Raw genomic sequence first — 18625 nt, 5'->3', positions numbered from 1 at the left:
CTTTTTAAAAAATTAAAAATAGTCTAAAAAAAACCTTAAAATGTCTAAAAATAGTAACTTTATGCCAAGAATGAAACTAAATGAGATCAAATGAAATCACTTTCTCATTTTTTTCAAGTCATGATTTCATTTTAAAATCTGATATATAGTCACTTTGCATGTTTTTTTGATAGCCAGTCCCAGCAGGATTCACGCCAAGAAATGTATGAGACCAGATCAAATGAGATCAAATGTGAAATTCATAGTCTCAGCAGTCAGTCTAAATATGACAGACTGTGTCTGATTAATTATATAGACTATTTCATTACACTTTACAGATTTCAACTGCTTTATTCTTGAATATATATGCTTTAATTCTTAGTCATTCTCAATTGCTGATTCTCAGCTACTATGAATATATATAGATTCTTTCACTCTGAAGCCTCACTGCATATATCATCACATACATGTATAAATATTTACTTTAATTACTAATTCTCATACTTTCTCTTTCTTTTTCTTCTCTAACATTTTTCTCTTCATTACATAAGATCTATTAATATTATACTGATCTATTCAGTGTAGGCCTCTTATGCTATGAAGTGTAATAAAATAATCTTATAATCAGATACAGTCTGTTATAGTTATAAGTTATTCTTCTCTTTTTTATTTTTCTTAAAATTTAATTTCATCAAAGTTGTAAACATCATAGATATGAAACTTATACTACTTAAATAGCATGTAAAAATAGTTAAATCAGATTTTAATATTTTTAATATTTGTATTTAATAGTTATTTCAAATTTATTGACTTTTGCTTTATTTTTTTATACTTAAATAAATGTTTAATAAATCTGTATATTTATATTTCACTGACTTTTAAAAGAAAGATAGTAAAATCTATATAATAATATTTAAGAATTAAATTCATGAAATCTTGAATATGTTTAGCTGTGAAGAAGTAATTTTTTTCATCTAGTAGCTTGATTTATTATTTAATTATATTCTTCTAACTCTTATTTCATCTTTTATTAACTAATATCTTCACAGTATTTGAATTTCTTTCATTGATATGTGCTTGAAAATGTTGATAGAAGACATTAAATTCTTATAAAAGAGATAATATTTTAAGTTTTGAATTTTTTTAATAGACAGTTATGACTTGTTAAATACACTCTTCAATATTTTCATCTTTATTCAACATTGTGATAATTATTAATTAAATTAAATTAATGAAGATTAAGAATTTACAAGATTTTTATCATTTCAGTGTTTTTATTGTTTTGGTGTGACACACTCACTAGAGGTGAGTGAGTAAGCAGCGGCACGATTAATATCTATTTTATCTATGTATCTAAGCAACAACTCCATCCTTCTTCAGTTGCGCAATCTCGTTCTCCCCAAGATCCACGAGATCTCGAAGGACCTCGTCGCTATGCTGGCCCAGGGTCGGGGGGGGTGTTCTAACACCAGGCTTGGCATCAGAATACTTGATGGGCGTGTTGACAAGTTTCATAGGTCCGCAGGTTGGATGGTCTACCTCTACAACCATATCTCGGGCCAGCACTGTTTATTCATATCAAGAATTAGAGACCGGATATCATAATAGTTTTCATTTTATTAAGTAAAGGAAAGAAAAGCCGAGGTGCTGAAAACATACCATGTGAATGGTTAAGGGTCCCCTGGATATCATTGATAGCGGAGTATGGCATGCCGCTACCTTCGAGTATCTCAAGCCACTCCTGAGTAGTCCTCTGCCTTGTTCTGTCTTCGATCATCTTATCCAAGACATCTCTATTCTTAACTCGAAGGTTGTTTCTGACAAAACGCTCGTCTGCCTTCCATTCTGGCTGGCCTAGTCTGTCACATAACACACCAAAGAGCTTGTCATTTCCGCCTCCAAGAAGAATATCACCGTCTTTCGTTTTATATGCACGATACGGTACGATAGAAGCTACAAGGGTAAATCTCAGCCTCAGTATGGATGTGTGGTTAACAAAGCGGGGGAAGTATAAAATAGTACTTACGATGAGCAGTTCCCCATCGGCCAGAATCTTTTTCACCGCTGATTAATGCAGAACTTGCCAGATTCGATAACGTGGCGACCTGACAATCACTCAAACACGCATCGATATGTTGGCCTTTCCCAGTTCTCGCTCGGCCCAGCAATGCTGCCATAATAGCATTAGATGTATAAAGTCCCGTGGTTAGATCCGTAACGGCGACACCAACTTTCACTGGAGGTCCGTCGCGAGAACCAGTGATATGCATCAAGCCCATCTCAGCCTCAACCATGACGTCGTATCCTGCCCGTTGGCTATAGGGACCAGTCTGCCCATACCCGGTAATACTTGCGTATATCAACTTCGGGTTAATAGCTTTCACAGTATCGTAGTCCATTTTGTATTTCTTCAGTGATCCGGGGATATAGTTCTCCACCAGAACGTCACACTCTTTTACAAGCTTATGGAGGATTTCGACGCCGGAAGGATGGGCGAAGGATAGTCCGAGAGATTTCTTGTTGCGGTTTACCTATATGCCGGGTGGGTCAGTCGGACCGAACATATTGGTTTCCATTTGTTCAAAACAGCCTGTGGCTATGAGCTTTTTTTTAGCAATACCGATAGATAATATGCGCTCTCTCCCGGTCCCTCTTTGGTGCCGTCCTTATATTTGGCGAAAGGGGGTCCCCAAGCCCTGGTGTCATCGCCGCGGACTGGATGCTCAATCTTGATGATTTCCGCACTACATGTATAGTAATGTGTTAACACGTTACAGCCAATAATGTATTGACAGTCCTGAGAATGTCAAACTGAAATTACTCCGCCAGATTCTTGCTCCGGAGGTGTAGTTACGTACCCTAAATCCCCAAGAATTTGAGTGCAGTATGGCTAGCAAACGAGAGCGTCAGAGAAGCTGTCAGCCCGCCGAAAATCTCCAGATAACTCATAAACAACTGGAAACATCGACTTACGCCCGCAAGAACTCTTGACATATCCAGAACGCGGATTCCGGCAAGTGGGAGGTTTTCGGCATTCTGGGTGGATGCCGTCGCGGTGGTTGCGAAGCTCCGCCATTTAGCCGGGGCAGTAGCCAAGGTATGGCTCCTTGAGGGCAAAGGGTTGGATCTCGTCACAATGCTTCTCAAAGTCAGATACGACTTCATCGTGTAAGTATAGGGAGCGTGCAGATCAACCCACAAGAAAACCTGAGTTGGTAGAAGTTCATGGCGCAAGGTTTCTACTTTTCTAAACTACTTTGTCCTTTCGGTATAGCGGAGCACCAACATTGCATGCTGCGTAGGGGGGCCCAAGTAAACTCGGTGCCGAACCGAACCGATTGTCCCGTGAAAGGCTAAGCCCAGCAATTGGCAGCGGACTCGGTATTGCCGGTAAAATCAACAACAGCCGAAATAAATAGCAGAGACCTGCCAGGCGATACTACGGCACGCCAAAAATCCAAACGGGGCTTGATTCATTTGTGAAGATATTAATTAAAGCATATTGCCATGTTTACCGGCTTGGTTGAGAAGATCGGCTGTAAGTAAGCTGCTATTTGATGCCACCCCGCTGCGGCCATCTTGCACACCGCTAACACTCCCCCAACAGCGGTCACGTCGCTAGAAGCTCAGGATGAGACAGCTAGGGGAGGCGGGGGGACGTCTCTGACCATTTCCAATTGCGAGGAAATACTTACGGACTGCCATCTGGGCGACAGCATATGCGTCAACGGTATGTTGCACATTTAGTGACCCCGCTTCATAAAAATAGCTGCAGTGGAGCCTTCCCTAAAAGTTCACAGGAACATGCCTCACCGTAACCGCCTTCGACAAATCTTCCTTTAAGGTCGGCGTCGCTCCTGAAACCTTGCGCCGCACGAATCTGGGCTCTCTCACAAAGGGCTCTGGCGTCAATCTTGAACGTTCTGTCACTGCCTCAACACGCATGGGCGGCCACTTCGTCCAAGGCCATGTCGACACCATCGCAAAAATTCTATCTGTCACTCCAGATGGCAATGCGCTGACCTTCCGCCTTCAGCCACGGGACAAGAGCGTGTTGAGATATATTGTTGAGAAGGGATATGTTACATTGGACGGCGCAAGTTTAACGGTGACCAAAGTGGTGGATGGTGAAGAGGGATGGTTTGAGATTATGTTGATTGCTTATACCCAAGAGAAGATTGTGACAGCTAAGAAGCAGCCGGGGGAGGATGTTAATGTTGAAATTGATATCGTTGGTAAGTACGTTGAGAAGAGCGTTCAATGCTACTTTGAAGGACAGGGAGGTGGGAGCAACTCTGCTATATTGGAGAAGATGGTAGGGAGGCTGGTGGAAGAAAAGCTACGGGCTTCAACATCTTAGGATGGTATGATCTTGACCATACTATGAAAAGTTATATCCACTCGTGTACTTGCGTAAATCTGTCGCATCAGGTAACATTGAAATTTCACCATACCCAGCATTGAACAAATTTGAACAGTGCCTGAATTGAAGTGCAAGACCAGAAGGGAAAATGGATCGAGTTAATACTAAGATATGTCAATCAATCAAGATCATGAAAATTAATCAGAGCAACATTATTTTGTCTATTTCGGGTAAAAAGCCCGCAACTTTATTGAAGACCTCCCTTGGAACTCCTAATATTTCCCCCTATAAGTCCTAAAATGTGAATGCAAAGAAAGAGAGCAAAAAGGCGTATTTAAAATAGGCAGCAGAGGCCCCATAAAGCGAGACACATAGACTTCTAATCATCGGCAGGTGCGTCTTCCATCTCTTCATCAAGATCATCGAAATCCTCGCTATCCCAATCCTCATCGATATCCTCATCCTCCCCCTCAACCCCGCCATCTTTATCTGCATCCTTTGCGCCCTTGCCCCTTTCTTTCCGCTTCCTTTCAACATTTTCCTTTTGTTCTTTTCGTCTCTGTTCCTTCTCTCTGCGTTTCTTCTCCCAGGCCTCATCCAACTGTTTAGTCTCTGCCTCTGTCTTGGTGAGAACATGATGCCATAAGACTTTGCCGCCACACAATCCCTCTTCGACTTTGGTCAGTTTCAATTTCATCCGCGGACCCAATTCCACTAGTTTTACCGCCCTCTTTTCGACGCTTGGATCCGATTGTGTCGATGACTTCCTTTCTCCCGCCTTCATTCGTTGTAATTCACGCTTATTCAGGACTTTTTTGGCTGTGGCCTCCATTACTTCAACTTCAGCGTCGGTGTCGAGCTCAGTTTCACTAGCAGACGTATAACCGGCGGCTGATGGGTCTAGGAGATAATCTGCCACATCATCTAATTTTCCAAGGTTTGGGAGAGCTCCGGCCTTTCGATCCCTACGTCGTTGTTCCTTCGGATCAAGGCGCCGTATCCGTTTCGGTATGCCAGTCCTCTTGGTGGTGATGGCATAATGGCGGAGATTTATGATATACGAGCCGTCCTCTGTTTGCTCTGGGGACAGCTCTCTATTTAACAACATGATGCGACGTATTGAGGATAATGGGGTGGTTTGGGGAGAGATTGGGGGGAAGAGAGACTGGAAAACAGTTGTCGTAAGAGATTCGAGGTGTTTAGGGACAGCCTTCGAGGAGGGATTTTCATCGTCTGTTTTCGAAGACATGAAGTTATTCATTACTAGTAATGGAGGAGTTAAATGGAGCTTGTCCGATCCCTTTGGATGTTTTAACGCCTTGATCACGTCTTTGCACAGCGAATAATTTTCAACTCTGAAGTGAAGGGTAGGTCCTCGGGGAGCAAGGGCAAGGCGAAAGTTTGTATTTCCTGTACTGGACCTTGAGAATAAAAGTAGATGTGTTACCCCCAGAGGCCCTGTCATGACAGTGTAGTCCTTCAGTTTGTTCGATTTCCGTTCCTACCATTGAGGCGAATAGAGCATGTTAGCAGGAATAAAAACCACATATGTATTCATATCTGATAATTTAAAAAACTGCTCTTACCTTCAGTCGACTGGCTGTATCTGGCTCCATCATGGCCCGCACATCTTTCACCAGCTGGCTAACACTCGGTCCGATCTCCCCAGCACCGACCCGAATCACCATACTTCTTGGGGTCTTTTGCATCGACGCAGAGGCACTTCTAGGAGTGACATTGCTTGCATTTGCAGCACGGAGGTGAGTCCGCTTCTTCATGCGTCTTTTCGCCATGACTAAAACTCGTTCTTTAATGTAATGTGACTAGAGCCCAGTTTGTTTGTGTTTCGAAAGATATATTTCTTTTCGAAATTCTGCTAGTCCGGAACAATGATTTTGCGGGATATCAAAAAATATTTTGTGCGGAGAATCAACAAAACCGGCTTTTTTAATAACCACCAGCGAGGATTGGCTCTAGTTACATATATCCGTATTTATCTAGGGATTATTATTTATTGTCCAAAATGTCGGCTTTGAAGAAGCGGAAGCTGGCTCACGCAGCTCGGCCAGATCCCACTGAGAGCGACCCCGAATCCTCCAGTTCAGCAACCTCGCAACAATCGCAAGCATCAGGAGTCCATGAACAAGATGACAAAATCCCACAGGAACAGCAAGATGAGGCTGTGACGAAGTCTTTCAAAGATCTAGGCATTATTGATTCATTATGTGAAGCATGTGAAACTTTAGGCTACAAATCACCTACTCCCATCCAAGCAGAGTCAATCCCGCTCGCCCTCCAGGGGCGGGATCTTATCGGCCTGGCGGAGACGGGAAGCGGGAAGACGGCCGCATTTGCCTTGCCAATTCTACAAGGTAAATAAAAGAGAACAGCTCAATGAGCTACGCGCGCCCTCACAGTGACAGAACTCTGGCTAATTACCTCCCCCGTACAATAGCTCTAATGGAGAAGCCACAATCCCTATTCGGTCTCATACTGGCACCCACACGAGAACTAGCCTACCAAATATCAGGAGCCTTCGAGGCGCTTGGCTCTCTGATCTCGGTCCGGTGCGCTGTCATAGTTGGCGGAATGGACATGGTTCCTCAAGCAATCGCGCTGGGGAAGAAACCTCACATCGTCGTCGCGACACCAGGCCGTCTCCTTGACCACCTCGAAAACACTAAGGGCTTCTCCCTCCGCAACCTCAAATATCTCGTGATGGACGAAGCCGACAGGCTCCTCGACCTCGACTTCGGCCCTATACTCGACAAAATCCTCAAAGTACTCCCTCGCGAACGCCGCACATACCTCTTCTCCGCAACCATGAGCTCAAAAGTCGAATCCCTCCAGCGCGCCTCCCTCTCCAACCCTCTCCGCGTCTCCATCTCCAGCAGCAAATACCAAACCGTCTCCACCCTGCTCCAAAGTTACCTCTTCATTCCCCACAAATATAAAGACCTCTACCTCGTCTATCTCCTCAACGAATACGCCGGCCAATCCGCCATCGTCTTCACACGGACCGTCAATGAAACCCAACGCCTCGCTATCCTACTCCGCGCTCTCGGCTTCGGCGCCATCCCGCTCCACGGCCAGCTCTCCCAGTCCTCCCGCCTAGGCGCTCTTAGCAAATTCCGCTCGCGCAGTCGCGATATCCTTGTCGCCACGGACGTCGCCGCGCGCGGCCTTGACATCCCCTCCGTCGACGTGGTTCTCAACTTCGACCTACCCCCGGACAGCAAGACGTATATCCATCGCGTAGGCCGGACCGCGCGAGCGGGCAAGAGCGGACATGCCTTTAACATTGTGACGCAGTACGACCTTGAGGTGTGGCTGCGGATTGAAAATGCGCTGGGCAAGAAATTGGAGGAGTATAAAGTTGAGAAAGAGGAGGTGATGGTGCTGAGTGATAGGGTGGGCGAGGCGCAGCGACATGCGATTACGGAGATGAAGGATTTACATGAGAAGAGGGGGTCGAGGGGTGCTACATTGAGGGGAAGAAGGCCGGCGAAGGGCGCCAAGAGAGGAAGGGATGATATGGATCGCGAGGAAGGGTAGGGAGTGTGAGATTTAGATTTATGGTAATCATTATAATGAAAATGAATATCCTATGTGATGCCTATACAGTCTCTATTCCTTGTTATTGCTAGGTCATTGTGTAGCTTTCCTTGTGTTCGATATCTTTTTGGTGGAGTAATGCTTAAAATTTCGATTCGCAGGTGACCTAGACGAAAAATCAACCTTGACTGGCCACAGGCGCAGTATGGCTCGGTAAAATTGATGCCTGAGACTCCGTCTGGTTTATTCCATCTTCAATTTTCGTTCTCAATTTTTGTCTTGAATCCTTTGTCAAATGTTTTATCTCCCGTAAGTAAATAGCTCGACAACAGTATGGGGGAAAAAATGTCTGAATAGGAGACATGGATTCATCGAATCCAGAGCGTTTGAATTAAACCTAATTAAAATAATCAATTCGTCAGGGGTAGCTGTAGATTAGGAGTCTGATTTTAAGATACAGAAGAAAAAAGAAAAGAAACGAAAAGAACAGTCGCCATAAATATTCAATCCAGGCCCCAAGACATCCAAGAATGTGCTGGGTAATTTTTCCAGCATTTCTCTCGATTTCCTCATGTCGACTCTAATTGGCAGTAACACACATTCGAAGTACGGAACAAAGTGTGGTATCGCTCAACTGTCTATGTGTAAGGTTAGATGCGATTTTGGCTTTTGCGAAGGTTTTTGTCTCCTTTACAAATAGTCTTTTTAATCCCTCTTTTTCTATTGTGGGGTTTAGACTATCTTCCCAGCATCTTGCACAGAGCTTGCGACCCGGGTAGCCAGATCGTCAGCCTCAGACCGAGTCGCAGCTTCAGCATACACTCGAACTGCATCCTCGGTTCCACTAGCACGGGCAAAACTCCGACCCCTGTTATATCGTGATTGGAGAGCGTCGATCCGCGCTTGCAGGCCAGCTGGCGATTCAAGCTTCCGCTCCGCATCGACGGTTTTGAATATTGACCGATTAGCCACCTCAATGCGAACGAGGCGTGATGGGAGGTCAGTGTATGTTGATATCCATTCCTTAAGGCCCCAACTTTTGTGGGCAAGGATCACTTCGACAAGGAGTAAGTCCGCTAACGCATCGCCGACTGCTTGGTTTATCAAGTCGGTTAGACCAATAAGGCTTTCCAGAGCGTACTGTTGTGCCGGGGACTGGGGTTCAGCGGATCTGATGGTCTTGAGCGCATGTTCTGAGAAAGTTACGGTTCCGTGTCCGTTGGCTTCAAAGTAGACTCCCACGTCAAACCTCAACGCGGCATGGTGGAGATGCTTTACGCCGGTTGGGGTGCAAATGACTGGTAGTTTGAGGACTTTCTCTATATAGTCTGTACTCGAGCCGTTTGCATAGGCCGTTTGAACAACGCCAATCTTGAGTTTATGTCCTATTCCGGCATTCTTTGTTAAGTCTCCAATAAAGGAAGCCGCGAGTGTTGCGATTCGGTCACCGTCAAGGAGTTTGAAAACATTGCCAGTGTCAAGATAATAGTAAACTAGTCGATCTGCGTCACCATCAAATGAAGCGCAGCGGTCATGGATTGATGCTTTAGAAGATGGTGGGGCACGTTGTTTTGTTTTCACATAATCTGCGCCGCACTGCATGAATTCTCATCGTCAGCCAAAAGTACAAACGAAAAGGCGGGATTTGGGATGTATATTTTACCTCATGATTCAGGCTATCAGGATTGATCACATTGTCGTTAACAATATTGATATCCACCCCGCCTTGCTGACCATTGGGCAAATACTTCATCAGCTCTCTAAGTTTAGGGCCTCCAACGCCATTAGCGCAGTCAACAGTCACTGGCCCGTTAATGGTTCGTCCCTTCATCACTTTTTTGAATGCCCCGCTGAGTTTCTGGTAATATCCCTGCTCGGTAGGTTCGCCATATTCATAGGGCGTCCCCAAGGTATTCTTGCAGCGGACAATATAATGAAGCTGGGGAGTGGTCAGATATTTGAAATCTTCAAACTCGACTTCGGATGCTCTAAGAGCAGCAGACATCACCCCCACGAGGCGGGAGCCTGAAGCACGAGTATCCCGGGCGAAGACCACGCGAGCAGGGTTCTCCATCTTAATTTCAATCTCGCTGATAAGGCTGTTGTACACGTCTCCCAAAGTCTCGAGGGGTGAATTTGCCAATCGGGTTGCGTATTTTTCCCAATCAGCCTAAAAAGCAGTGGATAAATAATGAATAAGCCGACAGCTCTACAAGGAAACGTAATTGGGTACAACACCTACCTCCAGCATCTCGCCCTGAAAACATGAATTTGTCAGTATTTCTGGACCGCCTTTAAAACATGAGATGAACGACGACGTACCATTGGATCTACAAGTTTGATGCCATTGTCCTCCGCGGGGTTGTGACTGGCGGTGATCATAACGCCAATATATTGGCCATTCAATTTTCTTGAGCGAAGTCCAGCTAAAAGCCCGACGGCGAAAACAACGGTGTTGAGGATATCCCTGAATCGTCACAGTAATGTGAGAAGCGTTCTAACTTGCCCATCTGCGCTGCGGAGAGATAGAAAATACGAAAGGAAGTTTAAAAATTTAAAATTAGGGAGAGTCAAAAGTGAGTCGAAAGTGACTCGAAAGTGAACAATTATAGACCATCGGGGGCTCTTACGCTTTCATCCGGAACTATAAGGGGAATTTCCAGTCAGAATACCATCTCCATAGAAGCTGCTGCAAGGCTGAAACCGGCAACTTACCCCAGCTGTGCCATACTCGAACACCTTGCCGTCAGGCTTGGTGTACGCAGCAGCAGCATCGACAATTGCTTGTTTGACCATTGAAGACGCCATGGTGACTGAAGGATAAAGAGTGATATGCTAGGCCACGGCTGGTGGGTGGGAACGAGGGGCTTTATAGGGCCAGCAAGGGAGGGGAGGAGGGATGCGGGCATGACTTAGTGAGAGTTACTAGTGGGCTCGTGAGTCGTTGGGTTGGTGCGATACGGCTGCTGAGGAACGCTTGGGCTGCCAAGACCGATGTCAGATGTTGCGTTGGCGCCAAGGACGCAGTTTGCTTTGTTTGGCTGTGCGCCAGGATGTGAGACCTTAGGAGATAAAACTGTGCAGCAACCTTGGGAGCCTTCTTGAGGGGTAAGTATAAAAGTAAAAGGTCGAAATCCAGTCCAATTGAACTTCCAAAAGAATGATATATCTAATGTAATAACTAGAGTCCGCTGAAAATATATTCATATATCCCCCAATATAAAAATCTATATGCCTCCAGTAATATTTCCTAACCCAAATAGAGCTTACATCAGAAGTTGAATATGGATATAATTCAAGCTTTAACCCGCTCTCCAGCAATGTCATCCTGAGCATCCCTGACAAGGAACCTAGGTTTTAAAATAATCAACTGATTAGGGAACGCAATACAAACTTGCCAAGTACTAAAAAGAGGATGTTGACAAACTTACGAATACCACCAAGCAGTAGGCACTACAGTCCCTAAATGCCACAGACTATGCGCGTCGATAAGTCCATACAAAGGCGGAAAGTCCAACAGCTCCAGACTCATAGCTACGATAATCCACGCAACTATCATACCTGGCCATGCCGTCCACGATTTCATGTATTTCCGGTATCGCGAGATACTAAACCACGTCCACAGGAAATTCTGCACAATCCCCACTGCCACATTTGCCGCCATGTTATACGTATAATTCCACGACCAGAAGCTCAGGTAGGAGACATGCGCAATGTACAATCCCGTACAGATGAGCGTCCAGTACCGGAGCAGCGTCGGCTTGTAACGGGGACGTGTCTGGTCGAGGCGGAGTATTCGAACAACAGACAGATATAACCCATACATCACACTTGCACCCGCACCGTAGTAATCGAGCTTTTCAGTCAGGGGCAGATCACGGGTATGGAAAACCATGCTGAATACCCAGCTGGCCAAGCCGAAGTATCCAAAGGCGAGGTAGAACCTGCGCAACGGATACGATGGTGGTATCGACTCTCGAACCCGCGACATACCATGGTGATGGGCGAGGAGATTCATGAAGGAGAAGATAACGGAGAAAGCTTCCTGCATGCCTAGTGTTCGGTAGAAGGGCCATTTTCCGTGGAATTGGACAACGGGGTCCAGCATCGGAGGGTCGCGGTTAACGCGTCGGTCCGTAATGATGTGTTGACATGTGTAGTCACATTCCGCTGGACAGTCCCAGAGTAAGAGGCGGAGGTGGAGGGCTTGAAAACACCAAAGTCAGGTTTGGCACAGAGAATGAAGATTGTTAAGGTGCGCGAAAAGGAGCCTATTCTTACGTATAGATGTCTTTCCACTACCGCAATTTTCAGTCTTGCATATCTACTTCGCGCATCAACCGTCAATTGTTTATGGTCCAATTCCCGTTTCAGGTGTGTCTCCTGGATGGAAAACGGCTTACCATTACGCATTCCTTGAAATCTGGGAGCATATCCCCCAAAGACGCGGTAGACCGGCTAATTAAAAATGCCAAAATTGTAAATACAAGGAATCGCCAGTACAATGGCCTCCCACTCATCGTGGAAGCCATGTTTGTTACACGTACTGCCTGTGTCGCGGGTGGGTAATGAGGCAAGCTCCATAGGCGGCCAGTTGGGGCAGATTGGCGGGCGATGTCAAATGTGTCAGCCGGAAGGGAAGACAGGCACGACGAGCTGCATTAAATTAAGACCATAAAATACTATTCAAACTCACCAGCTTTTGAGAATCCGAAGGGAAGAAAATAAAAAGATAAGAAAAAAAAGTTTCGTGGTATGGACAATGTGATAATCGAAATCACGACCTTTCGCATGCGGGTCTAAGTGCAAAGCGAACGCTCTACCAACTGAGCTAATTGCCCAGCAGATGGGAATGACCAGGCATTTTGACCATAAAGAGCTTTGTACATGTACCCAGGGCATAGGGCTATCCGGATCTAACCCTAAACCTAATCCCTGTCCTCTCTGACGAATCAGACCCGTTTGCCAAGCCTCATTCATCACGCTAGTCTGTTCTAGTCTAGAGATCGCAGTGAGCCTCTTCTGAAAATCCAAAAACCTTGGCAGTCTCCCGTATTTATTCCTTGGGCATCTAGCGAGTTTTCTTGCCTCGACTTCTATCAGGCTCCCTCTGCCTGACTTCCTTATACTTCGCCTCCTTAAGCTTCTTTTTTTTTACCTTTGGAGCATTTTTTTTCTTTTAAACTACCCTCTATCCTACAGTATATCATGAACGGAGCTTCGAATCAAATGGACATCACATCCTCAACCCCTCAGCCATCGTCCAGCGCGGACAGAATGGCTGGCATGGACCACGCAGAGGTTCGCTATTTTACGAGGTATATATATTCCTAGTCCTGAATTCATTTCTCACGAGCGTTAATCTAATCTATTCTATGCTAGTTACGACCACCATGGTAAATTGACCTAACTGTCTGCATCACCCCTCTTCTCGAATGCACAGCTGACAAAACAAAACCAACGGGATAGGTATTCACGAGGAGATGCTTGTAAGTGATATTATGCTCCAATAAATATGTGTGCTGCTATTGGTTTTTTAAAGACAACGAAATGGGAACAGATACTAATCTTGTATTTCCTTATATATAGAAAGACGAGGTTCGCACACGATCATACAGAGATGCCATTTACCAAAACCGTCATCTTTTTAAAGATAAGGTAGTGCTTGATGTCGGATGCGGAACCGGGATTCTCAGCATGTATGTTGTTTAAAAAAAAAAAAAAGAAAAGAAAAGAAAAGAAAAGAAAGGAAAAGAAAAGAAAAAAGAAAAAAGAAAAAAAACCGTCCAACGCAATACCTTTCAGAAAATGAATTCTAATACGTCCTCTTTCCCCTAGGTTTGCCGTTCGTGCAGGAGCCAAACACGTTATCGGCGTGGACATGTCTTCCATCATTGAAAAGGCCCGCCAGATCGTGGCAGTAAATGGCATGGCAGACAAGATTACCCTTCTTCAGGGCAAGATGGAAGAAGTGCAACTTCCCTACCCAAAAGTTGATATCATTATATCCGAATGGATGGGATATTTCCTTCTGTACGAGTCCATGCTTGACACCGTTCTCTATGCTCGTGACAACTATCTTGTCCCCGATGGCAAGATTTTCCCGGACAAAGCTACTGTCTACCTCGCCGGAATTGAGGATGGCGAATACAAGGACGATAAAATCGGATGCACGTTTTCCCCTCAAAAGCCCTGCACTGAGTCCCTAGTTCCTACCCCCCTCCCCTTTCATGCACATCACAGGTCAATTGCTAATTTTCTTGTAGTTTGGGACAATGTCTGGGGATTCAATTACTCACCTATGAAAGATGTGGCGCTGACTGAGCCTCTTGTGGACACTGTCGAGCTAAAGGCTCTTGTCACCGATCCCTGCCCGGTCCTCACCATTGATCTATACACAGTCACCACAGCCGATCTTGCATTCACTGTTCCCTTCAGACTCACCGCAAAACGCAACGATTTCATCCACGCCATCATTGCCTGGTTCGATATCGATTTCACCGCTTGCCACAAAAAGATTCGCTTCTCCACCGGACCTCATGCGAAGTACACCCACTGGAAGCAAACCGTGTTCTACATTCGCGAAGTCCTCACCATTGAGGAAAATGAAACAGTTGCAGGATTCCTAGAGAATAAACCTAACGAGAAAAACAAGCGGGATCTCGATATTAAGATCTCGTACACTTTTGAGACGGAGGATGAGACACGTGCTGCCCAGGGCAGCTGTGAGTATAAAATGTATCGCATCCCACATTTCTCTTTCGCCCCCATCTATCAAACAGAAATTATGAGCCAATCAGGATACTAATTCTGGTCTCAGGTGTTAAACATACGACGTACTTACCACGAAGACTCACAACCTAAGTTTCTGCCATTCTAAGAATTTATGCTCTGCATATCATCTTGCGTTGTTTTCTTTTTTTTCGTTTAATTTTTCTGAAACTTTTCCCGCTTTTCCTCTTCCTCTTTCCTTGCTCTATTATCCGCTCAGCCCTGAATATGGAATGGATTGCAGCAGACAGCGTAACGCCACGTTGCATGCGTGTCTCTATGATCTGGCGAGATTGCCAAGAGAGGTAAACTTTATAAGAAACAGGAAAGATAGAAAGAACCAGAGAAAAAGGGCTGCAGGCGTTTTGGGGGAAATGGCATAATGTGGCGTCCGATTATATGGAACAAATGATATATATAGGATACGATTTCTAAAGCTCCTCGATTTGTTAGAGATACCCCGAGTTGATGCTTAATCTCACTACTTCATTCAGCAACTTTGGTCTTGTAGATGTCCCTGTCGGGAATCTTCTTCCTTTTTACTTTGTCATTTGATGGTTCGTGAGGCAGTAAAAGTAACCGATGTCGAGACGCACCTCTCCACAACCTCGGCATAATTTCTAAGCCACGGCTTGCCGAAGAGCTCAACATTACCTATTTAATAAAAGGCCTAAATAGAGACCTCGTAGATTCTCTTCCTTTTGGTTGTAATACTATTATTATAAATCGCAAATCCACCGCCTATTATTGATTATTAGTCGCCCACTTTTCATATTATTACAATCAAATATTCATATCCTAAACATCATAATGAGCGGACCCGGAGCAGGCCATAAGTTCCCGAGCCAGGATGTGAGCTGGACGAAGAGAGATGTCCTGCTCTTCGCAAATAGTATTGGAGCGACAGCGGACGAACTTCATTTCCTCTACGTATGTTTGTGTCTATCCATATAATTCTTGTCGGAAGAAAGAAACAAGAGATGAAGAGGGTTTGCCCTGGTTTGTTACTAACATCTCTCTTTCCAATAGGAGCTACATCCAAACTTCACCGTGTTCCCAACATACCCTATTATCCTCCGTATGTCTCAATGCCACCAAAAAAAAAAAAAAGAAAAGAAAAGAAAAAAAGCGGCAAGGGCGCTCCCAGCGGACTTTGAAAAATGAATAACTAATATAATAATTAACTACAGCTTTCAAACTCACAAACCAAGAGGTAACCGACTTCTACGCCCAAAAAACCGGCAATGTCATCCCCGGCGTGCCCACCTTCGACACCCGCCGCGTCGTCGACGGACAGCGCAAAATGACTTTCCTCAAGCCCCTACCTGTCTCCAGCGAGGGGCGCAAGTTTGAACTGCGAAGCTCGGTTGTTGGTGTCTATGATAAGGGCAAGGCGGGCTCTGTTGTCGAGACGGAGCAGCAAATTGTCGATAAAGAGACCGGGGAGATCTATACCAAGGCTGTTGGGAGTGGGTTTTTCGTTGGACAGGGGAATTGGGGTGGGCCAAAAGGTGAATAAATTAAATCCCCCGCCTCTTTGACTTTGGTAACGCGCCGGAGGCCGGAGGGATGTTAAAAGGGACTTGAGGTTGCATGAATATGTACAACTCGTGAGCTGATGGCTAATAATTCGTGTCTTTGGCACTGGTACAGGTCCGTCTACGGTGAACTATCCCCCTCCACAGGGAAAGAAGCCAGATGTCGTCTATGAATATCAGACAGATGACAATACAGCGTTGCTCTACCGGTAAGCTACGTCCAATAATTACCTCTTGATATTTCTCTCCTGGGAAGGAGATCGCCTGTATCGTGACAATTCCTAACTCTGCGATTTTTATTTTTTTTAAATGCATAGACTGAATGGAGACTATAACCCTTTGCACGCCACACCGGAGCCGGGACAGAAAATGGGTTTCGGCGGTGTCATTATCCACGGCCTTTTCAGCTGGAACATGGCAGCGCACGCTATCCTGAAGACATTGGGCGGTAGCGACCCGAAGAATCTCAAAGAGTTCCAGGCCCGATTTGCGTCCCCAGTGATCCCCGGTGTTAAGCTGATCACTGAGATTTGGAGGACCGGGAAGCTTGAAGGTGGATTTGAAGAAGTTGTGTTTGTGGTCAAGAATGATAAGGGCAAGGTTGTATTGAGCAATGGCCGGGCGCTGGTCAATGTTGTTGGTGGGAAGAGTAAGCTATGAGGTTTAGCATGTGACTCAAAGGCCGGCTGTTTGTCAGATATATCAGGAAACTCCCTGCTGTCCCTATGTATTATTTTGATTAAGCTATTGGTTGGGTGTCTATCCATGATTCAGCCAGACGGGCAACGATTTATCTCAGCAATTGGTTGCTATCTAGTGTGGGCTATATGCTTGGCGCGGGGCGCTAGTCCGTACTAGGAAGCCTAGGGCTCCCACACCCCCTCGGACTAGCTACCGTACTGGCTTATATCCTTCTATCCTTCTCAAATCATTCAAATCCGCAATAAAAATTAATTCCAAAAAGCAGCACCTAGTTTCCTTATCAGGACTAGGCCTGATACATGAATATACCGCAAAGTCATGCTCAAATCCATAAAATCCCTTGTATCCCTTGTATCATTATTTCCATCGTATCATTTGTCATATCCGTTGTATCCCTCATTATTCATATCCATCGTGTCAATCGTATTCATCCGTCATATCATATCTATCATGTCATTCATATCCTTTCATATCTGTTGTATCCGTCATATCAATTCAGCTAGGTGTAATGACAGTTGTGTTGACAGAGAATGAGAGTTTCCACCCAACTTTTGGATGAGTATTTCCATCAATATATCCTGTTTCTTCATGTATGCCATCATTCTCATCATCAATTCATTCATTTGACCTAGTTGACCCCTAGGCCCAGGGGTAGGCGTTTCTTGCCCATATTCGCTCTCGTTCTCATTGTTGTTCATATTGCTTGTGTTCTTGGAGTCGTACCCACCCTTGAATCAGTTGTTTTCAATCTTTTCCCCCGCGATCAAAGCTCCCTTGGCTCCTCGTCAGGATTCCTTTTTGAATCTTTTGTTTTCCCCGCGATCAAAGCTCCCTTGGCCTCTCATCAGGATCCAGCAGTGATATAGGAGATGCCACTCCTTTTCCCGTGATCAGGGCTTCCTTTGCCCTTCGTCGGGACCCCTTGTTGAATCTTTTCAATTTCCCCGCGATCGAAGCTCCCTTGGCCTCTAATCAGGATTCCTTGTTGAATCTTTTCGTTTTCCCCGCGATCGAAGCTCCCTTGGCCTCTCATCAGGACCCTTCTGCAGTTCAGCGATGCAGCTCAGGAGATGTTTTATACCTCAGATAAATGAAAAAGTAGTAGTAGTGGAAGGTTATTAAAAACAAAACAAGCAATCCGGGCCATAACCTGTTGGACGTCTGAGTGGTTGTATTGGTTGCTATCTAGTGTGGGCTATATGCTTGGTGCGAGGCGCTAGTCTGTACTAGGAAGCAGTTTTAACATTTAATAATTAGTCACTCTCACAGCTAAACCCAAATAGATCAAAAATACAAATCTGCTGTAAGTTACAGTGTCTGAGAAAGAACAGTTTCAGTTTGTTAGCAACACAGGAATGATTTGCTCTATATCTCAATCATGAGTGAGAATAGTAACTTAACTTTATCTATTTATTATTTCTATATTATCTTGAGCTCTAGAGAAATCATATTTTTTCCTTTCCTCTATTTCTTATATATGAAGTATCATTTCAAAGTAGATTTACACTTATAACAAGAGAATGAAATATAATTATTTTTAACAGTAACTTAAACATTTATATTAAATATCATGTTTTTTAAAATATTAAATATATATTTCTATTCTTCTTCTCTATAGCTAATAGCTATAATCTAAAATAGTTTACAAATTTTAAAAATGTATAATGAATGAGAAATTGAATTTTAATTTTTTCACAGATGTCACTCTGAGCACATG

General features: G+C 44.7%; 8 protein-coding genes and 1 non-coding gene across 10 annotated transcripts; 4 read left to right on the top strand and 5 right to left on the bottom strand.

Annotated features, from left to right (window-relative positions):
* Nucleotides 1-1140: 1140 nt before the first annotated feature.
* On the bottom strand, nt 1141-3390 carry BDCG_00743. 2 transcript variants are annotated; one of them, XM_045416252.1, is made up of 7 exons: nt 3179-3266; nt 2953-3118; nt 2838-2869; nt 2600-2723; nt 2006-2510; nt 1639-1932; nt 1185-1544 (listed from the first exon to the last, which is right to left on the bottom strand). In XM_045416252.1, the coding sequence occupies exons 2-7, from the start codon at nt 2971-2973 to the stop codon at nt 1333-1335; spliced, it is 1188 nt and encodes a 395-aa protein (XP_045279290.1). In that variant the 5' UTR covers nt 2974-3118; nt 3179-3266; the 3' UTR covers nt 1185-1332. The 2 variants fall into 2 exon arrangements, with proteins under 2 accessions (XP_045272021.1, XP_045279290.1); XM_045416251.1 differs by having other exon boundaries at nt 1141-1544; nt 2953-3390.
* Nucleotides 3157-4622, top strand: BDCG_00742 (riboflavin synthase, alpha subunit). Its single transcript, XM_045416250.1, has 3 exons — nt 3157-3517; nt 3587-3709; nt 3780-4622. The coding sequence occupies exons 1-3, from the start codon at nt 3487-3489 to the stop codon at nt 4337-4339; spliced, it is 714 nt and encodes a 237-aa protein (XP_045272020.1). The 5' UTR covers nt 3157-3486; the 3' UTR covers nt 4340-4622.
* Nucleotides 3859-6203, bottom strand: BDCG_00741 (ribosome biogenesis protein Ssf2). The gene is made up of 2 exons (XM_045416249.1): nt 5929-6203; nt 3859-5843 (listed from the first exon to the last, which is right to left on the bottom strand). Exons 1-2 carry the CDS (start codon nt 6133-6135, stop codon nt 4722-4724), a joined length of 1329 nt encoding a protein of 442 aa, XP_045272019.1. The 5' UTR covers nt 6136-6203; the 3' UTR covers nt 3859-4721.
* Nucleotides 6056-8476, top strand: BDCG_00740 (ATP-dependent rRNA helicase RRP3). The gene is made up of 2 exons (XM_045416248.1): nt 6056-6714; nt 6798-8476. Exons 1-2 carry the CDS (start codon nt 6366-6368, stop codon nt 7895-7897), a joined length of 1449 nt encoding a protein of 482 aa, XP_045272018.1. The 5' UTR covers nt 6056-6365; the 3' UTR covers nt 7898-8476.
* BDCG_00739 (phosphoacetylglucosamine mutase) lies at nt 6218-10873 on the bottom strand. The gene is made up of 6 exons (XM_045416247.1): nt 10613-10873; nt 10528-10541; nt 10220-10364; nt 10140-10154; nt 9561-10067; nt 6218-9493 (listed from the first exon to the last, which is right to left on the bottom strand). Exons 1-6 carry the CDS (start codon nt 10703-10705, stop codon nt 8630-8632), a joined length of 1638 nt encoding a protein of 545 aa, XP_045272017.1. The 5' UTR covers nt 10706-10873; the 3' UTR covers nt 6218-8629.
* Nucleotides 10874-10887: 14 nt separating this feature from the next.
* Nucleotides 10888-12713, bottom strand: BDCG_00738 (Mn2+ homeostasis protein). Its single transcript, XM_045416246.1, has 4 exons — nt 12301-12713; nt 12179-12221; nt 11329-12103; nt 10888-11247 (listed from the first exon to the last, which is right to left on the bottom strand). Exons 1-4 carry the CDS (start codon nt 12427-12429, stop codon nt 11193-11195), a joined length of 1002 nt encoding a protein of 333 aa, XP_045272016.1. The 5' UTR covers nt 12430-12713; the 3' UTR covers nt 10888-11192.
* BDCG_16205 lies at nt 12654-12738 on the bottom strand. Its single transcript has one exon. It is a non-coding gene; the product is annotated as a tRNA-Ala (tRNA).
* A 380-nt stretch (nt 12739-13118) lies between these two features.
* Nucleotides 13119-14741, top strand: BDCG_00737 (protein arginine N-methyltransferase 1). Its single transcript, XM_045416245.1, has 5 exons — nt 13119-13215; nt 13280-13293; nt 13367-13386; nt 13487-13596; nt 13736-14741. The coding sequence occupies exons 1-5, from the start codon at nt 13127-13129 to the stop codon at nt 14703-14705; spliced, it is 1203 nt and encodes a 400-aa protein (XP_045272015.1). The 5' UTR covers nt 13119-13126; the 3' UTR covers nt 14706-14741.
* Nucleotides 14742-15478: 737 nt separating this feature from the next.
* On the top strand, nt 15479-16866 carry BDCG_00736 (peroxisomal dehydratase; the record flags this gene model as incomplete). The annotated part of the gene is made up of 5 exons (XM_045416244.1): nt 15479-15598; nt 15698-15746; nt 15859-16179; nt 16322-16415; nt 16524-16866. 5 exons carry the CDS (start codon nt 15479-15481, stop codon nt 16864-16866), a joined length of 927 nt encoding a protein of 308 aa, XP_045272014.1.
* Between the last annotated feature and the right edge of the window lie 1759 nt (nt 16867-18625).

The sequence above is a fragment of the Blastomyces dermatitidis genome, assembly GCF_000003525.1.
Source record: "Blastomyces dermatitidis ER-3 genomic scaffold supercont1.1, whole genome shotgun sequence".
Lineage (NCBI taxonomy): Eukaryota > Fungi > Ascomycota > Eurotiomycetes > Onygenales > Ajellomycetaceae > Blastomyces > Blastomyces dermatitidis.
This window is presented reverse-complemented; position numbering and strand designations above follow the sequence as displayed.

Excerpts from the sequence above, each read along its gene's own strand:
- BDCG_00741 (XM_045416249.1), bottom strand. The coding sequence starts at position 6,135 with ATGGCGAAAAGACGCATGAAGAAGCGGACTCACCTCCGTGCTGCAAAT. Across the intron at positions 5,844-5,928 it reads ATACAGCCAGTCGACTGAAG|GAACGGAAATCGAACAAACT; the intron begins GTAAGAGCAGTT and ends CCTCAATGGTAG.
- BDCG_00739 (XM_045416247.1), bottom strand. The coding sequence starts at position 10,705 with ATGGCGTCTTCAATGGTCAAACAAGCAATTGTCGATGCTGCTGCTGCG. Across the intron at positions 9,494-9,560 it reads CTGATAGCCTGAATCATGAG|TGCGGCGCAGATTATGTGAA; the intron begins GTAAAATATACA and ends GAATTCATGCAG.
- BDCG_00738 (XM_045416246.1), bottom strand. The coding sequence starts at position 12,429 with ATGGCTTCCACGATGAGTGGGAGGCCATTGTACTGGCGATTCCTTGTA. Across the intron at positions 12,104-12,178 it reads TAGTGGAAAGACATCTATAC|CCCTCCACCTCCGCCTCTTA; the intron begins GTAAGAATAGGC and ends GGTGTTTTCAAG. Across the intron at positions 11,248-11,328 it reads CCTACTGCTTGGTGGTATTC|GTTCCTTGTCAGGGATGCTC; the intron begins GTAAGTTTGTCA and ends TTTAAAACCTAG.
- BDCG_00743 (XM_045416251.1), bottom strand. The coding sequence starts at position 3,144 with ATGAAGTCGTATCTGACTTTGAGAAGCATTGTGACGAGATCCAACCCT. Across the intron at positions 2,870-2,952 it reads TGTCAAGAGTTCTTGCGGGC|CCATACTGCACTCAAATTCT; the intron begins GTAAGTCGATGT and ends CTCGTTTGCTAG. Across the intron at positions 1,545-1,638 it reads GACCCTTAACCATTCACATG|TGCTGGCCCGAGATATGGTT; the intron begins GTATGTTTTCAG and ends ATGAATAAACAG.
- BDCG_00742 (XM_045416250.1), top strand. The coding sequence starts at position 3,487 with ATGTTTACCGGCTTGGTTGAGAAGATCGGCT. Across the intron at positions 3,518-3,586 it reads CTTGGTTGAGAAGATCGGCT|CGGTCACGTCGCTAGAAGCT; the intron begins GTAAGTAAGCTG and ends CTCCCCCAACAG. Across the intron at positions 3,710-3,779 it reads CGACAGCATATGCGTCAACG|GAACATGCCTCACCGTAACC; the intron begins GTATGTTGCACA and ends AAAAGTTCACAG.
- BDCG_00737 (XM_045416245.1), top strand. The coding sequence starts at position 13,127 with ATGGACATCACATCCTCAACCCCTCAGCCATCGTCCAGCGCGGACAGA. Across the intron at positions 13,387-13,486 it reads GTATTCACGAGGAGATGCTT|AAAGACGAGGTTCGCACACG; the intron begins GTAAGTGATATT and ends CCTTATATATAG. Across the intron at positions 13,597-13,735 it reads GGAACCGGGATTCTCAGCAT|GTTTGCCGTTCGTGCAGGAG; the intron begins GTATGTTGTTTA and ends TCTTTCCCCTAG.
- BDCG_00740 (XM_045416248.1), top strand. The coding sequence starts at position 6,366 with ATGTCGGCTTTGAAGAAGCGGAAGCTGGCTCACGCAGCTCGGCCAGAT. Across the intron at positions 6,715-6,797 it reads TGCCTTGCCAATTCTACAAG|CTCTAATGGAGAAGCCACAA; the intron begins GTAAATAAAAGA and ends CCCGTACAATAG.